Source organism: Girardinichthys multiradiatus, chromosome 5 (assembly GCF_021462225.1).
Source record: "Girardinichthys multiradiatus isolate DD_20200921_A chromosome 5, DD_fGirMul_XY1, whole genome shotgun sequence".
Lineage (NCBI taxonomy): Eukaryota > Metazoa > Chordata > Actinopteri > Cyprinodontiformes > Goodeidae > Girardinichthys > Girardinichthys multiradiatus.
This window is the reverse complement of record NC_061798.1, coordinates 5,203,926-5,227,172: the sequence shown is the minus strand read 5'-3', so window position 1 is coordinate 5,227,172 and position 23,247 is coordinate 5,203,926. Positions and strand designations below refer to the sequence as shown.

General features: G+C 38.0%; 2 protein-coding genes across 5 annotated transcripts in view; one reads left to right on the top strand and one right to left on the bottom strand.

The window, feature by feature from the left end:
• Nucleotides 1–23,247, top strand: part of hoga1 (4-hydroxy-2-oxoglutarate aldolase 1) — a 98,194-nt gene that overhangs the window by 57,169 nt on the left and 17,778 nt on the right. The window contains exon 8 of one of the 4 annotated variants that reach the window (XM_047366864.1): nt 21,302–21,370. The exons of 2 other annotated variants lie outside the window; for them this stretch is intronic. In XM_047366864.1, the coding sequence (XP_047222820.1) occupies nt 21,302–21,365 (64 nt within the window). In that variant the 3' untranslated portion in view covers nt 21,366–21,370. Of the gene's footprint in view, nt 1–19,083; nt 19,190–21,301; nt 21,371–23,247 lie in introns of those variants that run through there. One more of the 4 variants, XM_047366861.1, reaches the window with a different exon arrangement.
• Nucleotides 1,108–23,247, bottom strand: part of LOC124869121 (MORN repeat-containing protein 4-like) — a 61,817-nt gene continuing 39,677 nt past the window's right edge. The window contains exons 4-5 of the mRNA XM_047366866.1: nt 16,617–16,726; nt 1,108–11,676 (exon numbers count right to left, since the gene is read on the bottom strand). Coding sequence (XP_047222822.1) covers nt 11,531–11,676; nt 16,617–16,726 — 256 coding nt within the window. The 3' untranslated portion in view covers nt 1,108–11,530. The remainder of the gene's footprint in view (nt 11,677–16,616; nt 16,727–23,247) is intronic.

The window sequence follows — 23,247 nt, the reverse complement described above, 5'->3', positions numbered from 1 at the left end:
CATTGCGATGTTTGTATCCAACCTTTTTGGCTTTATCCTCTCATCTTCAGGCTGCAGATCTGAGAGGAGAAAGTAAGAGCTGCTGAAAATTTTATTTAACAGATGAATACACCTATTATATTCCTCCCCCAACGCCACTCATGCGTGCATATTTTTCACCCAAATACACACACATCACACACAAACTCCCAAATGTGCCGTTGTGAGCGCTGAGAACCCAGAGCAATTAAAAACAGACAAACTCTTCACATGGGTGTGTGTTTTCTGTTTTTCATTTTTTCCATCCCCCTCTTCATATATCCAGATTGTATTTCTTTGTGCCATGACAGAATACATCCCTGCCGCGCTAGGTCTCTCTTATCAGTATGCCGCGTGCACTTCCTCTCCAAACATGGCCAAAGCTTTTGGGAGCCACCAAGCTTCACTGATAAAATAAGAGACAAAGCCTTCTCTCTATAAGGAATGCATAAAATGTAAAGATTCCTGAAGGAATCACTGGGACAGAATGAAAGATGAGGAACCAGAACTCATATGTTTGGGGTATGAAATAAAACATAAGTGAGATATGAACCGTGAAGTTGGTGGAGAAGGAGATTCACTTTTATTGACGGAACAAAAATACACATAAAGCCCACTTGCACATCTGCCACATATGATGTGTTAGGTAAAATTGATGTATAGAGTATATTTAAATACTTTTCCATGGCAACAGGCTCTATGATTAGGGGCAAACAGGCAAAACTGCTTGCAGCACTTGGGATTGAGATAATACAAATTAAGGGAACTCTGGACGGTTGCCAAGGCGACGAACAGGCAGTGGGGTTAAAGTCCAACCTAAACACACCTTAAAGCTATTTTAGTGATGGCGGTGGGGGGAGGGAAGGATGTGGAGGGGGGAGGGAGAGAAGGTTGGTTTCTGACTGCAGAGCTCTACAAATAATCGTTAGATCTGCCGAGAAGTGATCAGAGTTCAGAATCCCTCCATATGTCTACGTGTGTGCAGACTCCTGCATGCATGTACTTTTCATTGTTCTGATGTTTCAGTTTAATGTCTCCGAGGCAAGCGGAGGTCTGCCAGGTAACAATACAAACTGCTCAGGAGCTGCCTCAGTTTAAAATCTGGTTTAAAACAGTTTATTTCATTTTAACATCACATTTTACGACATATTCATAGTTAAAAACAAAAATATATTATGGCCACAGTTGTTGCAGAATGCTTTTGCACATCTGAAATATGTCTTAAAAGGTATAAAGCCACATGTAAGAGAAGAAAGTGTCCCACATTATGTGGGTTTTAGTTACTGACATCACCTTAGTTACATTTAGATCATTAGGTTTTATTTGTTCAAACAACAGATTTGACCAAATCAGACATAACTGTAAAGAAATACCTGAGTGACCAAACCTCTACCTGCTCTGTGAGAACACTTTGTTTTTCCATAAATTTAAAGAAAAAAAGATCACAGTTTACAATTGATTCATCTCGATTTGCTGAATGAAAGAAGGAAGAACACGAAATCTGCCTAAAACCTTAAGGGACAATTCGTTTGAGAAATCTTAAGTGGTTGCAGCTCCTGTGATGTCAGCTATTGGTTTTCAAATTTCATATCCGAGTCAAATCACGCCAGCAAAAGTGTAACAGAAATGATACACTTCCAGCCACTGCAGTCCCTTCATGTACATGTTTTACTTTACAAATTTCCATATATATTATTGGAATTTTAAATGACAGATCAACACGAAGTTGCACATAGCTGTAAATTGGAAGGAACATGACACAGGGTGCAAAAAGATTTTTTAAACAAAAATCCAAAAAAATGTGGCAGCCCCTTTTACTCCGATACCCCTAAAAACAATCCCACGTCATCAGAAGTTACTTAAGTAAATAAAGCCTCCATGTAAATAAATGCAGCTGTTCTGTTTCTGGCCTCAGCTGTTTCTTAGAGAACATTAGAGAATAAACAGCAGCATAAACACCAAGGAACAGAGCAGGCAGATCAGGGAGAAAGTTTTAAAGAAGTTTTACGTAGAATTAGGTTAAAAAGCTTTGAACACATCACTGAGCTCTGTTCAATCCATCCCCTGAACATGGCAAGAGTATGGCACAACTGAAAACATACTAACACATGGGGGTTCACCTGAATTTAGTGGTAAGGCAAGGAGAACATAAACCAGAGACACAGGCATGAAGCCCATGGTGACTCTGGAAGAGCTGCAGCAAACCACAAACATAAACCTAACCTTTACAGCAAAAGAAAAGCCCTAAAGTCTTGTTTGCAGTTGGCCACAAGTCCTGTGAGGGAAACAGTAAATATGTAGCATACGTTGCTGTTGTCAGATTAGACAAAGTTAGAACTGTTAATGGAGTAAAACTAAAACCATACATCACCCTGAGCTCAGCACTGCAATAGTGACAAATGATGGTTGCAACTTCATGCTGTGGTGATGTTTTCCTTCAACAAAGACAGGGTAGCTGGGTTGATAGAAAGATAGTTGGAGCTAAAACAAAGGACATTCCTGGAAGGAAATTAGTAGGAGGCTTCAAGATAGGCATGAAGGTTCACCTTCCAGCAGGACAACAATCGTAAACATTCAGCTACAGCTATGATGGAATGGTTTCAATTAAAGTCGATAGATACACTTGCAGCTGTAACTCTAGTGAAAGCTTATTCTAAAAATTGACTCCAAATGTATGCCGCACTTTTCGGATTTTACCTTGTAAAAACCTTCAGAAAACCAAGCAGACTTATACATTTTTTCACTGCATTGAGTTGGTCCATCTAATACACCAATAAACTACACATAATAGAGAGGTTCAAGCTGTATGAATAGCTTTGCATGGTATTATATGGGCTATCATTATCAGGCACTTTGCATCTGTGTGTAGAACAGATAAATATTCTACTGCTTAGTAAACAATTCAGCAGCCATACAGGCCGGGCCTACACATGATGGCACTGGCTTAAGCACATCCAATTAGCAGTAGAACCCAGTCTTAGATTGCTCAGAATCCTGCACTGTGGGATTTTAGGCCCTTTTAAAAAGTCATTTTTTTCTATTTTACGGTTGCTACAGCTATTCAATATTGCACTCGAATGACCAAAAAACGTTTATTGCAAACTAAGTACACCTCTGTAAAAACAACATGTCAGAGAGGTTCAACTATAGGGTATTAAAGTGACTCCATATGTGCAATGCAGGCAGTATACAGAGACCCAAGATACACATGTTCCTAAAGAAAAAAGATAACCTAAACACAAAAGATGAATACCAGTCAATACATTCAAAATACACTGACAACACAAACTGATATGCAAACATGACTTTAATAAAACTGAACAGAAAGAAATTAATAAAATTTACAAATGAATACCTTTTTGATATTTCAGAGTGTAATATAACGCTGAGTTTGGGTTGGACTGATGTGCAGACAAGAGGGCAGATGGAACATGATGAGTACGATCTTTGTTTAATTAAATAAAGGCAAACTTACAGCACAGCAGGGTGTGGAACAGAAGCAATGACATGGAGCAGGTAGAAGCCAGGGTAGTGTACAGGATGACATCAGGTAGGAAGCTTGAGAAACCAGTGGGAAAAATGAAAACCAGAGGATAAATACTGAGGGAAGTGGAGAGTGGACCAATGAACTGAGGAGGCTAATCAGAGACAGAATCAAGAGCAGCTGGTGGAAGGGAACCTAAAGAATACTGAGGGAGATTGACTAATTAACACAAATGAGCAGGGAGTGGAGGGAGGTAACATAAATACATCTAAATGAACTGAAGCAAGTAAACAATGAGATTAACTAAAGCACATTAACAAGGGGGACCAGATCTATAAGGAAAATATAAACTAATACATCTAACCAGGGAAGTAACAAACACCTAAACAACAGAATAAATCTAACAAACCTGAATGAACTAAAATAAAGCAAGTGCAGGACCTGGCAGTGAAGAGAAATAAACAGAACTTAAAACGCAGGCAGATCATGACACAGAGCAGACCAGATGTGATTTTGGGTACACCAGTCTCTATATGTTTAGTCTTTCTCTAAAACCACAACAACTATAGACTGTGGGACCCTAACAATTCAGTGCCTCTGTCTCTGTCTGTGGATTTCCCCAGAAACTCAATCTGATTCATGGCTTACAGGAAGTGGAGCTGGTGGGTCGATTGTTGCTGCTTACAAAGCTGTACTCTTTACCAGAGTGACAGGCAGGTTATGTACTGCCGTTCACCTCCAACACTTTCCTTCTAATCATTTCCTTTACAAAGCTTAAAAAGACAAAAAAAATGTTTTCTTTAACAAAAAAGCTATGACACTTCATAAACAATTCATAAAAGAGGCAGTATTCAAAATATTCATAGCGTGATAGAGGAAGGTTGTTGTTAAGGCACTCATTGAACTTAGTCTGTGTCGTTCCTCATGTTCATCTGTAGAGTTTTTCCCTCCACTCTAAGTACAGTAAAGGGTTTGGTTTGTACTGTGTAGCACACATTGACTGAACATGTTTCTGTGTGTTTACTCCTTTTAGGAGTAAAAACTGTGAAATTATGAACAACGCAACATCTGTGTCAACTGACTGAAATATTTTAAATTCACAGTCAAGTTCAGACACTGAAACAAAGTCATGCCATCACCTAACCTAGTATTTTAACAAAGTCACATTAATTAGCTAAGATTGTTAAAACTTTGTTTCAAAGCCATATTCAGGTTTATTCCAGGTTTGTGGAAAGAAAATCATAAATCGTTTGAAAAACAAATTGAGTTGCATGCCATCTTGTCCAAATTGTTTTACAGTGCTCTGATGAAGTAACTGTGGCCTAGCTGACTGCATATCTACATTTAGGAGAAACCAGAGTAAGTAATATATGGCACTGAAATGTAAACCATTGCTTGAGTAAATATATCCTCAAATCTGACCTGAGGTAAGACTATAATCTCAGAAAGCTACATGGGAAGATTAATAGCATTCTCACCTCCAGGCATGGAGGCAGGAAGCAGACATGTAAAGCTGGCCTGACTCTATCTGGACAACATTTCACACAAAGCTAAGCTCAGATAATCATCTGATAAGCTTGAGTTTTATATCTAATCCACTTGTGTAGTAATGGTTAAAAAATGGTTCTTTGTGCCAGAAAGTAAAACCCTGCACTTCTAAAATGGTTAGATCCTATAGGCTTAAGTGTTCGTTTCACACTACTTGCATAAACGGGACATCGTTTTTCAAGTAGTGTGTAACAAAGGTAACACCTTGTTTTGACTTAGTACCACATTCGGAATTTAACACCCTTCATCCCAATACACATGCAATATACAAAACAGGGTGTGTCCAAATCTACATATACCATATGGTTCAAAGACAGGACAGAACGTGTTCCTCATTTGCTCCTGTTTATACCCTTATAAAATACTTCTTTCAATATTCCAACATACAAGGAAAGAAAGGAAATAGTGTGACGGCACTCAGAGGAACATGTTCACAAAAAGATTTGCGTAGAACTATGTGTGTGATTGATTTAATGAGTTACCAACCATCAAAGTGTAAATGAAAAGTTTATTATTGCAGCTTTCCCCATGTTGTACACATTACTGTAAAAGGTATTTGCCCCTAACAGATTTTTTTTGTTATTATTATTTTTATTACAATTATTGTTTCAGACCATCAAAAAAATTTTAATATCAAATGATAGTAGTAGTTTTCAAATAATGATTTCTTTTATTAAAAAAACAGCTATCCAAACCAATCTGGCATTTGTAAAAATATAATTGCCCTGTTTGTTAAATCATGAATTAACTGCGATTAACGGTATTGTTTTTAGATTAGTTTCACTGGTCTGAATCTTTCTAGATCTGTAGAATTAGGAAACCACTCAAAAAAAAAAAAAACCATGTCTGACAAAACAAAGACGGTTAAAAGATCTAAAAAACAACAACAACAAAAAAAACAAAGACACTGACAGTCTGGAAAGGCTTAGGGAACAATTTCTAAGGCTTTAAATTCAAGTGAACCACAGTCAAAGCTTTTAGGAGAAAATATGGCACATTAGTAGACCTTCCAAGGAGTGTCCGACCTACCAGAATTACTCTAAGAGGGCACTAGCGACTCATCTGGGACTCATTCAGCATTTGAGAAAGATTCTAATCAGTCAAACATGATAGTGGTTGGGTGATGGTCTTCAGGACCTGGACAACGTCCTGTCCATCCAAATCATGAAATTTACTCTTTAAAGGAAAATCTTGACAGAGAATGCCTGGCCAGTTTGTGTCCCCAGCTTAAGCATACTTGGGTTGTGCAGGAAGAAACAAACAAATCCACCTTTGAATAGCTAAAAAATAATCCAAATTAAGGTTTTGCCAAACCCTAGTCAAATTCTGGACTTAAAGCCAATGGAGATGCGTTGCCGTGACCCTAAACCGACCATTTAGTCTCAACAGCACTGCTTTGTGGGTCATTTAAAACAATTCTGAAAGGAGGGGTGGTCAGAATTCCTTCACAGTGATGTAAATGACTCATTGCCAGTAATCACAAACACCTGATGGCTGTGGTTGCTGCAAACTGTAAAGTGACAAAACCTTTTTCAGGGCATTGTACAAGCAGTAGCCATATTGGATTTGAAGGTTAGGGTTGATGAGAAGGGGCATTCCTCTTCATTTTCTAACTAGGAATTTGGAAACTACAACATCCAAGTGAAATGCAACTCACCAATAATAAAGAATGTTTTTTATTACTATAGTTTTATCTAGAGGATTTAAGTGTAACATCCCTATGAGTTTAAATCAGTTATCCAGTGTCTTTCTGGGATCTGATCCAAAATGAGGTTAAAGACCATAATAAAGAACTGCTTCTATCTCAGAAGAAAAGAAGTGACCTCTCAGGAAATGAGGAATCATAATCTGAAATTCCCATGAGAGTAAAACAACAAATTACTATAACAGTAGCAAACAGTTATCATGATAATACTACAGGTGCTGAGTGACAGTCATTCATTTTAATATGTGATGGCAACTTTTCAAGTTGAGGTTTAAATGTGCTTTTAAAGGGATTCATGACCCTCATGGGGGATCGTTTGGTTATTTATAGGACAAAATAAAACATACACACAAGACACCAGGAAATCACTGTTCAAAGCCGAATGATTAATTCAGATATTCTTTTGCTAAAACCACCTAAAGGCAGCAGTACGGTGTTTTGACATTTCCAGTTAAAATCCTAAAGCCAATTAAAGGTTGTGATAAGTCTCCATCAATTCAGATTTTTATTTTTTTTCTCCTTTGGTCTAATTGATTTCCAAGGAGGACACATGATCCAAAATCCACATCATAAAATAATCATACTGTGAGAAATTCAGGTAACAGAAAATTAAATCCACTTCCCAATTAACCACCCAACCCCCGCTTACACATGACAATACAGACACAGATATGGCACATCTACACAGTAGTCTCATTACACGGACAGACAGTGGCTACCAACAGCCACAATGCACGGGTAAAACGTGTTGGTTTCACTGTTTCTTTAAGCCTTAGGTTCATAAAGTGAGTGAGTCTTTTTGTGGTGGATGGGAATTACACTGTGCACAGACATTAAACATTCCAACACTGACTATGACTTTTAAGAGCCACCCTACAGGCATATTAAACTGAGTAAAAAATAATTAAAAAATAATAAAACCGGTTAGATCTGCCTAAGAATTGACAGGGTAAAACATTTTCTTTTCAATCACAGTTTCTTCTGGTTAAATTAATGTTGATATAAAGGTAAAAGACTGTAAATTTTGCATAAACATGCACTTTTGTGAAAAAGACACTAACAGTTTTATGTGGAACCAAACCTAGATTTGCAGAATAAACACTTTAGTAGGAAAAATCATCTGACTTAAAGCCTCTGCTTCAACATAACCTTTCTCGTTTTACAGCTAAAACTGTCAGCTTGTCATCCTCCCAACTGAAAGGCTGGTGGGAGGGAAAACTTGCTCTCAGACAGAAATTGCACATTATTATCAAATTGCACCTCCAACACAGAAATTGCACTCATTACTGAATCCTGCACAATGTGGCAGCTTTTATTGTCCAAGAGCCAACCCATCCACCACTCTCCCAAATTTAGTTGGCACTGAAGATGTTCCTGCTGATCTGGGATCAGACTGGGCTGAAATGGCACTGAGTGATAAGAAAATCCAACCTAAACTGGTGTTCCAGAGCACAGAGAAGGTCAGGCATTAGAAGAAATACACATTTTAAAGGGAAGGCAGAAAACTCAGGGTGATCATTTCATAATCAACATGTTTGTGCGAGTTTACACTGGGCTTTAGTTTGGTTCCAGTTAAGGGGAAAGTGACCCTGATTATGCTTTAATGAACAGATGCACAATATACATATTACTTTCTTAGTACTGTTTGGAATATTCACTGTAACAATTAATCTGTTTGTTTTGCTATGTTGGTAAGTGTAGTTTAAATAAGACTTTTAGATTTAAATTTTCATCACTAAACACTGAATGTATTTGTATTAGTTTGGGTTTAAATTGGACTGTATACTGGGAATGAATCAGAAGTAATTGGACTACATGTAACTGAATTCACTCCTAATCTGACTGTATAAGGCAGATTTAGGTGTCATTTCACTGTATGTTATTGAATTTGAATCACACCCATTTTTTTTGTTTGGTTCCCTGAAAGGACATTTGCTGTGAACTGGGCCAATATGCATTCATTGGCAAAAATATTTGTCAATGTAACAAGGTAAAACTCTAGCAAAAATGGTCAGACTTGGACGTAGTTTGGATCACATGCAGAGCACTCACCTATATGTACAACGGCCCTCAAAAGTGTACACACCTAAATTAAAATGCCTGGCTTTGATGTAAGAAAATAAGGGCGCGATAAATAATTTCAAATGTTTTGCCACAAACCTGTTAGAGGGAAAAATGTAAATATATATATATATATATATATAGTTGTAAAAACCTGGAGGCATAAGTTTGCACACCCGTAAACTAATAGTGTGATGAAGCAGCTTTTGATTTGTTATTTACATGCTTCAGCTGAATCAATTGTTTGCCGAAGGATGAATGATCTCATTGTATCAGTCAGGAGAAAAATATAAACAATCCACAGCAATATACATACTATATAAACATGTACCTTGGCACAGTCATCCGTAATTGGAGAAAATCCAAGACAATAGTGACATGACTTAAACTGGACGCTTCTCCAAAATAAATGGGAAGACAATAAAGAAATATGACAGGAAGTCGGCCAAGAAACTAAAGGAGCTACAGGAATGTCTGCTAAGCACATATTGTGTTTTACCTGTGAAAACAATATTCTATATTCTACACGTCTGGACTAAGGAATAGAACTACAAGGCAAGTGTATTTCTTCTTGGCCCGGCTCTCCCTAAACCTCGTGTCTCAAACAAAAAGCACAGAACATCATTAAAAGAACACCACAGTGAAACACGGTGGTGGCAGCATCATGTTCTGGTATTACATTCTTCAGATGGAATAGGGGTTTTGTCAAGGTGGATAAAAATATGAATAGTTCCAAATACCAGCCAGTTTTGAATCGAAACCTTCATGTGCTTGTTTAGAAGCTGAAGGTGAAGAAACTTGTTTTTCAGCATCGCAATCAGTTTAACCATTTATCCAAACTAATAAAAAATGACTTACAAAGAGTAAAATTTAAGTTTAGAATGGCCTATCCAGTGTTCAGACATAAAACTGACAGAAAGTCTTGGGGTCATCTGATGAGGGCTGTGGACAAAACTTCTTCTCATAGTCTCATAGATTTGGAGAACTTTTGCAAAATAGAGTGAGCAAATATTATCAAGTAAAGATGTGGGATGGTGACTGTCTCAAACCAAAGAAGTTTTAAAATGACCTTGATTCCATTTTTTCACCACGAAAATGTGTCATTTTTACATGGGTGTGTAAACTATTGAGAGCCACTGTAAATGGTTGGGACATCTATAACAGGCATCATATGCTCTGGCATCACAGGTGGAGGGACTGAAATGAAAATTGAAATCAAGATAACCAGACACAGAAGATTCCTCAGAAATGAGATAGCATTAACGTTACATGTCACAATCTTATAAGGGCTATATTGAGTTCGCATGATCAAGTGTTTATCACATTATTACTTCACTTAAGGATGCCACCACCTATGACCTCTGGTGATGTTCTCATCAAGTCTGTAACTTAGATTTAAGTCACACTAAACAAATATTGAGACCCAGACTTGACTTAGACTTGCACTCTAAGGACTGGAGTACTGAGTACTAATCAAAAAATGACGTTCTTTTTTAATGTTGAATTAAAAGCTTTGAAAAAGATAAAGATGCAAATGTCTATATGTAAAATCAGGCTTAATGATAATGATTTAAATTTTTTTATCCTACAGGAGTTCTGTATTATAAAGGCAAGATAGACAACATGAATGTGATGTGAGAACATTTCAGTCATTAGAGGCTTAACACTTGACCTGGACATGGAAAACCTGGACTTGTTAACGTGTTTTAGAAATGCAAGCTCCTTACAAATTAAATATCCATCACTGGTCTGCATGTGTAAGAAAATATGTAAATTGGACCACTCCCTCTAGGTTCCTAACTTTGTCAGTGAGTGTAAACACACTTACCATGACTAGAAATAGGATTTGCCACAGTGAAGGCTAAACTGTGCACTTTTGTTTTTGCAGTATTATTTAATATGTAACCTGCTGTACTTTAAAATAATTAATGTAGCTGATAATAATTATTCTGTTGTTGTTTTCATTCTGTACATTCACACATTTTTCCATAATTAGACCCAAATGGCAGGAACTGAGGGGACTGCTTAGGAAATAATAAGAAATGTAATATATTTTAAAAGCCATTAAGACATTGTAAGATCAGGGGCATGTTTTAACACTATATTTCAACAATAAATACCTTAACTACTGATGTAATTGTGTTCTGCATTGAAAACACTTCCATGGAAAAATGTAAACCTGGCCCTTTACAGATGTTTCTCTCTTTTTTGTAAACAGTTTATAAGCTAAAAACCCTAACCATCAAGTATCCAAGAGTGAGTGAAGTAAATCAGATTTTATATGTTACCAAAGTTTGATCTTTTATTCACTTGCAGAACGCTTAAATAAAGCCCAGGGTAAACCTGCCTGGTGTGTGGATTACCTATGCCCATATACACTGCTGCATCCAGTGTTTTTTAAAGGAAACACTGGATCAGATTTAGCCTGTTAACAGTGTGCCGAACGAGTGTGTTCAGCCCTACTGATCCTGAGTCAGAAGCTGTGTTAGCATATATTACCTTACTGATTATTCCAGAGAACACTGTAGGTTACAGACATAAGACTTCAAATGAATCAGAAAATATAGTTGAACATTTTAACCAGTATCATTTACAGAAGCTAGGCACAATGAAACAAAGGAGCATTAAAAACATATTCAGGATGTCAGACTGAAAGAAGGTGGATTAGAGGATGCCCCTGTTACCAGGGGACAGTGTGGGTGGAGTGGTTCACATCACAATGCCAGAGCTCTTGCTTTGGCAGAAGCTGCCTGCGCCTTCTGAACAGCTCCGTGATTGCTCTCTCTTCTTATCAGCTGGTTGGTCTCAAACAGGCCTTCATGGCTACCACCTCCTCCACCGTCCACAAATGTCAGCAGTCCTGCAACAGAGAAATAAAGCAGGTGTTCTGTAACAAAGGACACGTCACACGTTTGCTCTCTTTCTCACGCTCACTTTGGCCAGAAAAACCTAACTCATATATGGAAAAAAGAAAGTTTGACTGTCTATATCTTTTGATAGACATGTCTCTTCTGTCGGAGGGTGACGGGTGAAACGACACAGACCGGACCATTATCTGTGCCAAAATATGTAGATGCTAACCCACACGAGTCAGAAGTCAGGGGTTTTTGATATGGGTGTTTGAAGGACTTCATCATCCTTATTTCTTCACCATAGACGTTTTTCCTTGCTCTTTTTGTTTTAAACATTGGAATCTCTCCCTGAGAGTAAGTAATAGTAAGATTGCTCTCTGCAGATGCTGTAGCCATTGGTGGAGCTGCATCTGTACCACACAGTGATGAAGTGGGTCAGGATGCTATGGATGAGACAGCTTGAAGAAGCTGATCTAAATCAAGCCAAATATTCTCAATCTGGTCCTTCCAAACTTTGGAAGTGGAGCCCTCTGTAAAACAAAACATGTGTTTTTCAATGTGTTTTAGTATTTAGTTTTAAATCATGATTTAATTGCATAACATTTACTCACATTTTTCATGTATGTAACCCAGAGTGATAGTAGGCAACAGTCTGCAGAACAGAGTATTGCTAAGAATGACTAATGACCTTAAAGTTTGTTCTCCACAGGTTCTTCTTTCAACTGTGGTTCAGTGACCAAGGCCCAATTATCCTATCTTGTCATGCCTAACTCCAAATAGTCAAAAGGAAGAGTAAACTAACACCTTCAATATATTAAAAAATGCAAAATATTAATATTTTGTGATTAATCCTTTAACCATTAATCAAACATTCCCATCCAGCAACTGTTGTGCAATAGAAAATAAATACCAACGGGCAAAAACAGTAACACAGAAAGCACACAGTGGTCCAATACTTTAGGAGAAAGGTGAGTGATGGGTTTGGATATATTAAATCAATACATTTTGGTCTAAAAACTGGTCAGTGTTGGCTGTTTAGGTTCAAATAACACATTGCAAATCAACAAGTTAATTTAACTGAAACTTGGCAAGTTGTGAAAGCATACTGATTACTAGAAATAACCAGTATCGAACATAAACACAGCGGTCCAGGGAGCAGAACACTGCAAATGCACCCCCGAAACACTAGCTGGAGTATAGCAATTAAACCAAAAAAGAAGAGTCCCCTTTCTCGTGAAGCTACATAAAGTATTTTTGGTTTGAAAACCAGTAAAATGTATAACTAATAAGCTAGGTAGCAAGAGGAAAGTAAAAACTTTTTTTTTTTTTTTTACAAAAACAAGATTAAATAAATTGTTCTTTGAACTTCCTTGAATAAAGGAATATGTGGATAGAAAATGATGCTAAAGCAGCATTTCTACTATTTTCTGAGCTAGTGTCACATCTAAAAGCTGTCTGTATGAAAATCATCCTGAGAAGACTGAGTCTCACTTGATCATGATGTTGTGAATCCTTGAAGAATAGTATTGGCAAAATTCATTATTTTTTTTGTTCGCTCTATTCCGATATTTAGGACTCACTGAACTGAGCTTAATGTGTATCTAAAGATTGCATGACAACAGGTAGATGTGAAGCCCTTGGTTGCAACCCCTTTGTCAGTCTCACTCTGTTGTCTGGTTCTCACCTGTCAGAAAATGGAGGAAATGCTAATGTTTCATCTCTATTTTTATAGGCACAGATATAAGTCTGTTATCACAGTGACACAATCTGCCTTCACCACCCAGCAGCATTCAAATAAAAACGTGTTGATTACCTCCAGTGACTTTGAACCCAGACACCCAGGAGTTTCAGACCAGACAATTAGCACATTTCAACAATCAACACAGATACAAACTACTGTTATTTTATTTACATTAATTCACATTTAAAATAACTCCGTTTGAACATGTATTGAAGTTTTGCACTAAAAACAAATTAAGATTGCTAAATGTATTTTACTAGACTTACATGTACTTTTCAAAGATAAAATGGCTATACAATCCATTTCAGTTACCTGAAAACACTATGGCAGATTTCTATATAAAACTGGATCGTAAGAAAAGTGCCAGAATAATGGTTCCCACACTCTTGTCCTGGAAAGTACCCCCAATAGTTTCACAAAAAAGTCAAATTATTGTCTTTGTAGCCATTCACCATACACACTAAAAGACAAATTTCCCAAAAATGATTAGTGTACCTTTGTAGAACAGTTAGAGTTATGCAGTAGTGATTGTTCTAAAACAAAGATGTCAATATTGGAAAAATTTTTAATTTTCTTCTAAAACTTGTCAACATATTATAGGGTTTTAAACATTAAAAATGCAACGTTCTATACAATAAAAGACCATTGCATAGCATTATATATTAATCAGAGCTCTAGATCTACTTGTTGGTCTTATTGTAGCAAGTGAGTTAATTTAAAGCCCTGTTGGGCCCACCCACTGAAGGAGAACAAGGACTGAACAGCATACAGAGAGCAAAAAGACACTAAATCCCAGAATGCACAGCATTAAAAGGGGACATATCATGCAAAATCCACTTTTTTAGCACTTAAATATATTTTGTTGTATACTTGGAGTCTGTAGGAGTGCAGAAAAGTTTAATTTAATCTCTCCAGGTGCTGCAAAGATATCGTTATGTTCTGTTGGCATCTTATTTTTCAATCCGTTTAGTTTTCTCCAAACCTGTTACATATTTTTAACTATTACGTCACAGTATTTGCTGCAAAACTGATAAACAAGGTCATGGACTTCTGACTACCCAGTTTCGCGAATACACTATTTCTATGTCTTGCTGCGATTTTATAGTCCAAGCTCAAGTATGCCGATGATACCAGTGGAGCTAACTGTTCGGTTGTTGGGTGTATTAATCCACACAATTCATTACACCGTCCCCCAGCATCAGAACCCTTCAAAGTGTAAACTACGCTCCTTAATGTAGTTACTTGGTATAGATGGAGAGGGTTTGAATACAGTAATAACACACCATTGCGATGCATTCATTTGAAGGCACGTTGCTGCAGGTCTGTTGTCTTCATTCACCTCTCGCTCTGGGTCAGACGCTGGCTCGAACACGTAAGGCTGGATAGACTAGTCTTGACATCTTTTAAACACCGCTACAATTATCTTGCGTAGCTAGATACAATTATCTAGTGCAGCTAGATAATTGTATCTCTGTTATCAAACTACAAAAACAGCGAAAAGGGTGGAGTGGAATGCTCTCTGACCTGGAAGCGGGCAGGTGTGAAGTGCATCAATAACATTTTAAGAGACCGAACCAAAATGAGAGATGCCGTCTGGTTTTCTCTGTTCATCGGACCTGCTGAACATACATGCTCACAGTAAGAGGTTGTGTCTGGGCAGACATAATTAGTTTAGGATAAAACAGTTGAAATCTTGTTTATTTCATTGTGCTTTGCCTTGTTTTGATGCTTGAACTGTGTCGGGCCACAGCAAGCCAGAACTAAACTTTCGGTGGTTCCAACTATCTGAATGAGTGGTTTGAGAACTGATAGTTTGATAACGTGAGCTTGTTCCATTTATCCATTTTATGTTTTTCCTTCATCTCCTTTTACTAACCTGCATAAAATATGTCCAAATAGTCCTTATAAATGTGCTAAATTATGTATCTGTTATCTCAGCTGTTATTGCTAAAGGAAAAGCTTTGCAAATGCTAAAATGGTAGCCACCAATAGTTCTAATGTTTACTACACAGCTTGCTCTGTTTGTGCTGTGATTGGCCGTAGCACACTGCCAGAACTCATACACACAATAACATTTGTATTAATAGTACTCAAGGTACATCTAGGACTTAGAGGGGTTGCCAAATAGCACTGCAGCAGCTACTTTACAATGTTGTTAGCTGAGTCGCTAATCCCAGATGTGACATTATTATGCCTGCCATTCGTTTGTGTGTCCATATCCATTTCTCGCTGCCATCTTAGTAGTCTATCAGTCCGTTCACTTAGACACTGTGATGGCTAGTTAACACAACAGTAAGAATCAATTGTCCAAAATGTTTTTGTTTTTTAATTGAACAAAAATTTTTTGAAACATTATTTTAATAAAATTGTGTTTTATTTTCCCTTCCGCTTTGCATGGTGAACTGATTGTTTGAACACCAAGAAACCGTTGTGCTTTGTTTACTTTTGAAGCTAATGTGGCCTAATTCCCAATTCCTCAAAACAAACCTTCATTCTTAAGCATACATATTCACAGGAACGGTGTCCCTGCATAGTTTTATTGATCATTGGTGTTTTGATTTTATTCTTATTTGCTCCTTTTTATCATTCTTTTTCCCATAGTTCACAAGTTTTATTATTATTAATTTAAATTTTACTTAATAGTTTAGTTAAATGTTACTAGCCTAGTTAAATAGTTTGCTGACAACATTTTTTTTACTTGAAGTTGAAGTATTTTGTGAATAAATTCTTGTATTTGGAGATTATTATTCTATATGTGTGTAGTGCTTGCTGTTTGAGAACGTCAGTGCATAAATTCCCTCCCTCATCTATTGTTCTATGATACCATAAATCGCCAGGCAGCTATTCATTAAACAATAACTGACAGACTGAGATCTATTTGACAACTATTTGCTGAAAATCAGGAGGTACCCTGACTTGTTAATTTGGATTAAAATGACCAAAACTTTATTGGCAATTTTCCTTTACACTTAATTATTAGTTATACACAGCCAAACTAAACGTATTGCTGCACAACAACCCATCAGTCAGCTGTTTTTGCTTAATAGTGGATGTGCTGCATTATTTCAAGAACACCTTTGTTTCTCTTGTTACAATAACTGTAAATAACTGTTGTGTTTGATTAACACTCATCTTGACAGCAAACCCCCTGTAAGTTCTGGTAACTCACTGGTACTCATAAACTTCCAGATTATTTGAATTGATTACCATGGCCGTCCACACATCCGCCTTTAAATTCGCCCTCAAACTTCATGCCATTGAAGCGAATGAAAACACCAGCTCCCTGGAACTTCCCCTGCACAAATTCACCTTCATACCTAAAAAAAAAAAACACATACAGTCACACATAGTAATAATGCCCAAGACATTTTACAAAATATAGACTATAATGTATCATGTGGGAACAGCTATTTTGCTGAAATTCTGAGTTACATTAGGATATCAAAGATCTACAGGGTGAATAAACAATTATATGATACAGATTTTCTTGTAAATCAGACTGATGCTAAGTGTTGTCCTGGATATTTACATTTATTGTATTCTATATATATATATATGCATAATGTACGTCTTTTAATGCACCCAGATCGACTCACGGATAAAAGAAAATTCCTAGAAGAAAATAAAAAACTTGGATAATCATCTCCAGCTCAAACTAAGTTGAAACACTTTTGACAACATTTTGTGGCATTGTTTTTGCATGAAGGTAAAATTAGCAGTAAAATTTCCCCCCTGAGGAACAGCAACGAAGATTCGAGGCTACCGAATATTTATACTGCAACATCCAAGGACACTTTAAAGCTACCTGCCCAGTGCGACCAAAAGACAGGGTTCATCAGTAGATTTGGGGAGACTGATGGACCAAAACGATTTTGATGAAAAGCCATTTCATCATCATTAATAACAAACCGGATTTTCACACTGCACTTATTAATTCAGGTTGCAAACAGAACATCATGGATTCCTCCCTGGTCACCCAACATAACATTAAATCTCCCTCTCACTTCCCCTATGAAGGTTACTACCTTGGACAGTCAAGTTCTTCCCCAAATCCCCCAGCAGACTGTACCCCTGGAAGTAATCACTTCTGGTAACCATCGAGAACAAGTGTAATTTTTTTTGTCTTTTTTATGTCCAACACCCGCCTAGTCCACAGATGTTGCTGGTTACACACAACCACCATATAAATTGGTCTAAAGTAAGAATTGAATTCTGGTCTGCCACCAGTCTCTCCACCTGCTTCCAATCCGCCATCCCGCCGCTTCCATCTCTTGTGGACTAAGAAGAAGCAGACCTGCCTGATCTTCCATGTTCTTAAAGAATATCATGAATTAAAGCAGGTTTTTTGCAAACCTAAGGCTCCGTCACTTCCACCCCATAGACCATACGATTAAGCTATTTATCTCCTCCCTGAGTCCCCTTGCCCACTAGCTGACCCTTTAACCTTTCCAAGCCTGAGAGAGAATCCTTGCCCAAATGCATAAATTAATCCTTAGCTGTAGGCATCATGTGTCACTCATCATCTCCAATGGTAGCTGGGTTCTTCCTTGTCTCCAAAAGGATAGTTCCCTTTGTCCTTACATCCGCAACAGATGTTTGAACATCTCCATAAAAAAACCAGTATCCAATTCTTCTAATTTCAATGAATGGAAAACAGCCTTCCGCACTCCACTTGGTCACCTTGAATACCTAGTGATGCCTTTTGGTCTCGCTAATGCTCCAGCAGTTTTTCAAGTACTTGTTAGTGACATCCTCCCTAATTTCCTGAACATCTTCATGCTTGTTTATCTTAACAATATGCTAATTTTCCCCAAAGATCGTGAAGAACATCAATGACATGCCTACCTGGTCCTTAAAAGCCTCCTGAAAACTGTACATCAAAGCCGAACAATTAAAATTCCATCCTCCATCTGTAACTTTTCTGGCCTACATCTTCGAGGGACGGACAGGTTTGTGTAGATCCTGACAAGATCAAAGCCATGCTGAGGTGCGCAGTTCCTGAGAACAGTAAACAGCTGCAGTGTTTTCTGGGTTTCGCCCATTTCTATAGAAGATTCATACCGCTGCACCTCTGACCTCCATCACATTCACCAAAGTCAACTATTCCTGGTTACCTGAAGTTGCCTTCAGTGAGCTCAAGAAACATTTATCTGAAGCCCAGTCCTTGTTCAACCAGAACCCCAGAAACAATTCATTCTAGAGGTGGATGCATCAGACCATAGTGCAGTGGTGGTTCTTTCACAACAATTGGAGATTGACAATAAACTTAATCCCTGTGCCTTCTTTACTCATTGCCATTCTTCCACAGAGCACAACTATGATGTTGGTGACCAAAAACTCTTGGCCATTAAACTAGTGTTGGAGGAATGGCGTCATTGTTTGGAGGGCACATAACTCCCGGTGCTGGTCTGGACTGACCATAAAAACCTCTCCTATCTTCAGTCACCGAATATCTTAACCCTCGAGAGTCCCACTGGTCACTGTTCTTCTCTCATTTCAACTTCAACATCACTTACTATCCAGACTCAAACAACACCACACTAGATTATTATTTCAACAGTTCTCCCCTGAAAATGAAGGCTCACTTGAAACCATATTACCTCTGCATTGTTCCAATGGCACACTCACCTGGGAATTTGAAGACATCATCAACCAAGCCCTTCTGTCCGAACAGGATTCTGGCAACAATCCACCCAATCGCACCTATGTCCCTACCTCTGTCCTATTCTCCACCGCTCAACAGAACAGAACTGCCGCATTCCTGATCGTAAATGAGCTCCTGCCCCTCAACATTCACCCGGATAAAAGGTATGGCTTTCATTTAACAACATTCCATTAAAATCCATGTCTGCTAAATTGTCATCCAGATTCATTCGTCCCTATGTAATAGAGTCCATCATCAGTCCAACTGCAGTTCGTATTCGCCTACCTCAAAGCCCAGATCCATCCCACCTTCCATGTCTCTCAGATCAAACCTGTGTTTTCCAGCACCATTAAAGGTAATTTCCTGGTTCTTCTCCTTGACAAAACTCACACACCTTGGTTCAGTTCAGCAAAACAATAACCTCCTGGATCTCCTGATTTCCATGTCTGCCACACCCCAGTCTCCTCATCAGCTCCTTCCTGACCTCCTAAAATACTAATACTACTACTAATTCTAAATACATTTCGGTCACTAATGAGGAGACACCTACAAAGTAGTTCAGGCAGTCAGCTAAAGTTGTGCTCCTGCTTCACACATGATCTTTCACACACTACAGAATATATCAAGCATACCTTATTAATTTGGATGGTCTATTTCAGCTGCAAAGGACCCTATTGCATTAAATATAATGTAGCGGCTACTGCTGCTGCCAGCTTCTTCTTGATCATTTCATCCCTCCACCACCCCAGCACCTCCTTAGGCCCCAAGGTTAGAGACCATATGTTGTTCAGGGGATAGAAATGTGCTCATCCCTCCATGATATGTTGAGCAACATGGCCATGGGGTGATGAGGTTGGAGTCTAGATGCCAGACTCATCCTTTCCTGTATTGGCTAATAAAAATGTATTTAAACATTTAAACGAGGTGCCATGTGCATCTCTGTAATAAAGGTTGTAAAATCAGCTTGACTTGGAGTTCAAATCTGAAATGGTATCTAATAGTATGTTTCTAATGCCAAGACTAAATGTGGATTACTGATGAGCTTGCTAAATTTCTAAATTAACAAACTAAGATTGTCAATATAAGAGCAACTTAGACATGTATTGACAGGAATTCAGACAAAGCTTTTTTGAGCATAGCAACCAAAATAATTGATTATTGTATTAAAAGCATTGGGCTATGGCAACCTTCTGGACCAATTTACTATCCAAACTTGTCATAGAATAACAAAAAAGTATCTGTTGATATTGAAAACTGAAAAATATGTTTTATTGATTCTAAAGTCATTGGAAAATAAAATAAATGTTTTGTACAGCATTGAACAGGCTGTCCTCATGTTCTTTACATTGCGCTGTGCAATATTTGAAATTTTCTGTCCCACTAAACAAGGGAACAGATAGCAAAACAGCTGAATTTATTGAATTTGAATACAATGTATATTTTTTATATCTCTGTCAAATTAAGCCAGATATTTAAAACATTGTCTGAGTAATACATACAGATGGCCAACCTGCCTTGGAATGTTCAGTAGCTAATATTGTGACAGAAAAGGCCTATTTAAAAAGTAACTGGCATGTTCAGCCATTAAAACCCCTTTACTGAGGCTATCAGGTGACATCAGTTCTTGTTCAGATGTGTTGTCGTGCTGCATTTTACTGTATTTTTCTCTTCTATGCTATTTTCTCAGTGTCACCTGAAGATGACGAAGTGTAAATGTAGAGAGTGCACTGGTTCAGAGTTTATCTAAACGAGATAAATACCTTCTGGATGCATTTTCTAAACACAGGTATGCTTGGAATGACATGGATCTTAAAAATGAAATTGCTTCAACATCATTTAGAACCATCTTTAGCAGCAATAAAGTAAAGCTGTCTTCTGAAGCAACTTAGAAATGTCTCACACACCTGTGGAGGCGTTTAGGCTAATACTTCTATACAATGCAGCTTCAATACGTAGCGGCTTGCAGGAATTTATTTGTGCACTATGATCTTTTTACAGAAATGAGCTTTCATCTGACAATGCCTACAAACCGCACAAACACTTTTAGGCTTTTGCAAACCTGTTTTTACTTTAGTGTTGATTGGTACCTATGTACTTTAAAACTTTTATCAAGTCGTTAAACTGACTCCAGTAAAGTGTTCTGCAGCTTTTGGCTTATTTGAATTTTCTCAGAGTACTGCACATTCTGACCTTGAGGTAAGCTTGCTGTGATGTCTACTCAGCAATTGGCAACTGTCTCAAATGTTAGGGTGACTGTCAGGCGTGCTGTGCTGGAGGACCCCAGAATGCAGAATGACGGACAGGCAGTGTAACAGTGGTGAGTAAAGGATTCAATAAATAAAACTCACTTCAGCATGTGGTGGGAAAAACAGGCATGGACAGGCATGCAAGACAGGCTTGGCATGAACGGCATGAAAAGCATGAATTGAATGATAACAGGGTGTCGTGATCCATAATGTTTCCGCGAGGAATGAACAGAATGAAGGTGTATAAATGGAGCATAGTACAGGTAAAAAACAAAACTGATTAACATGGTGGAGGTGGACCGAATGAAGCTAATTGCAAACAGATAGGAGAGAACAAAACGTGACTGGAACAAAACAGAAATTCAAGGATACAAACTAATCGGGAAAACATAACGTACAGAACATGAACTAGAAAACAGTAATAAGAAACTATTGCACAGCCAGGAAAATAATAATCAGAAACACCCTCAAATCATGACAGTGACAAAATATATATATATATATTTTGATATAATCAATACTCCATAAAAAACTAATTCTCGTTTACTCGTTTGCAACAAAGTACGAACAAATTGACCCCTATTAATCTTCCCAAGTTGTCATGCAACTTCACACAGCAGCTGGGAATCAAAACAGTGAGCTACTGTTGGAAGTTTAAAAGTCTGCAAACATGGCAAGTACGTCTAGAAAATGGTTAAATGGCAAATGGTCTGCACTTGTATAGCGCTTTATCAAGTCCCCAGAGACCCCAAAGCGCTTTACATAATAATCAGTTATCCACCCATTCATACACTGACAGTGGTAAACTACATTATAGCCACAACAACCCTAGGGCACACAGACGTGTGGCTGCCATACACAGGCGTCTCCAAGCTCTCTGACCACCTTTAGCAGGTGAAGTGTCTTGCCCCAGGACGCAACGACTGAGACAGACAGAACAGGGTTCCAACCGGCAACCCACCGTTTACAGGACAAACCCCTACCACTGCCCCCACTGTCACTCCTCAAGGAAAGGGCATTTCTAACCCTGCAAAAGCTAAAATGTTGTTCCAAGGTGTTTGGCCTGAGAGGCAGATAAACAGCAAAAGGCCAAAAGACAATGGAAGACAAAAAGCTCCAATGCTATCTTTGATAGAGCTACAACCAACACTCTGATGTTTAAGGGGAGTTTAAAAAGGTCAAGTTTTATCAGCAGGCAGCTCCGTCAACTAGTAAACTATGGTGACCAGAGATCCCCAATGTTCCCAGAAATGTCCTAGATTTTTTGCGTTTCTGAATTAGAAAAAAATGTGTGTAGACTGTTATTATGGTAGCCAGGTAGAAAGCGCAAGTGAGCATGTTACATGCAAAGACAGCAATTACGGTTGCTGGTCATGCTGCTGTTAACGTTACAGACAGCAAAGAAGAATAGCCAAGCGCACCGCCTTTTAAAAAGAAGAAAAAAAAGAGCAAAGTGCGAGCTTGTATCCATCGATGGGGAGCTGTCCTGTAATCTGGTACACTATGTGTCAATCAATTTATTTTGTTTGGACTAGGCTGATCCTTGCAGTGATAAAGGTTTGGTTTGCAGTGAAACATTACTACAACATAGTGCTGTCAAGATTCGCCAAGCCCAGGTAAAAAAAAAGGCCTGGAATGTTTTGTTTTATTAAAGATGAAGACCCCAATACCAAATAAACCAAGCTTTTAATAATAAACAGAATAACAGAAGGCAAGATGAGAGCATAGGAAGTAGCTACGGCTACTGAGTGAGTGAGAGTCGGAGAATCGTTTTCGCAAAACAAGTTATAGCTCCAAATAAAAAGCTTGTAGCTTGTAGCAAGTTTCTCTTCTAAAAATAACAAAGGGGGTATCAGAACCAAAAATCTTTTATTTGTAAAATTATAAATTTTTGGTATTTTATACATTCTAATACATTCCTTTTGGAGGGAACTGTGATTCTGTCTCT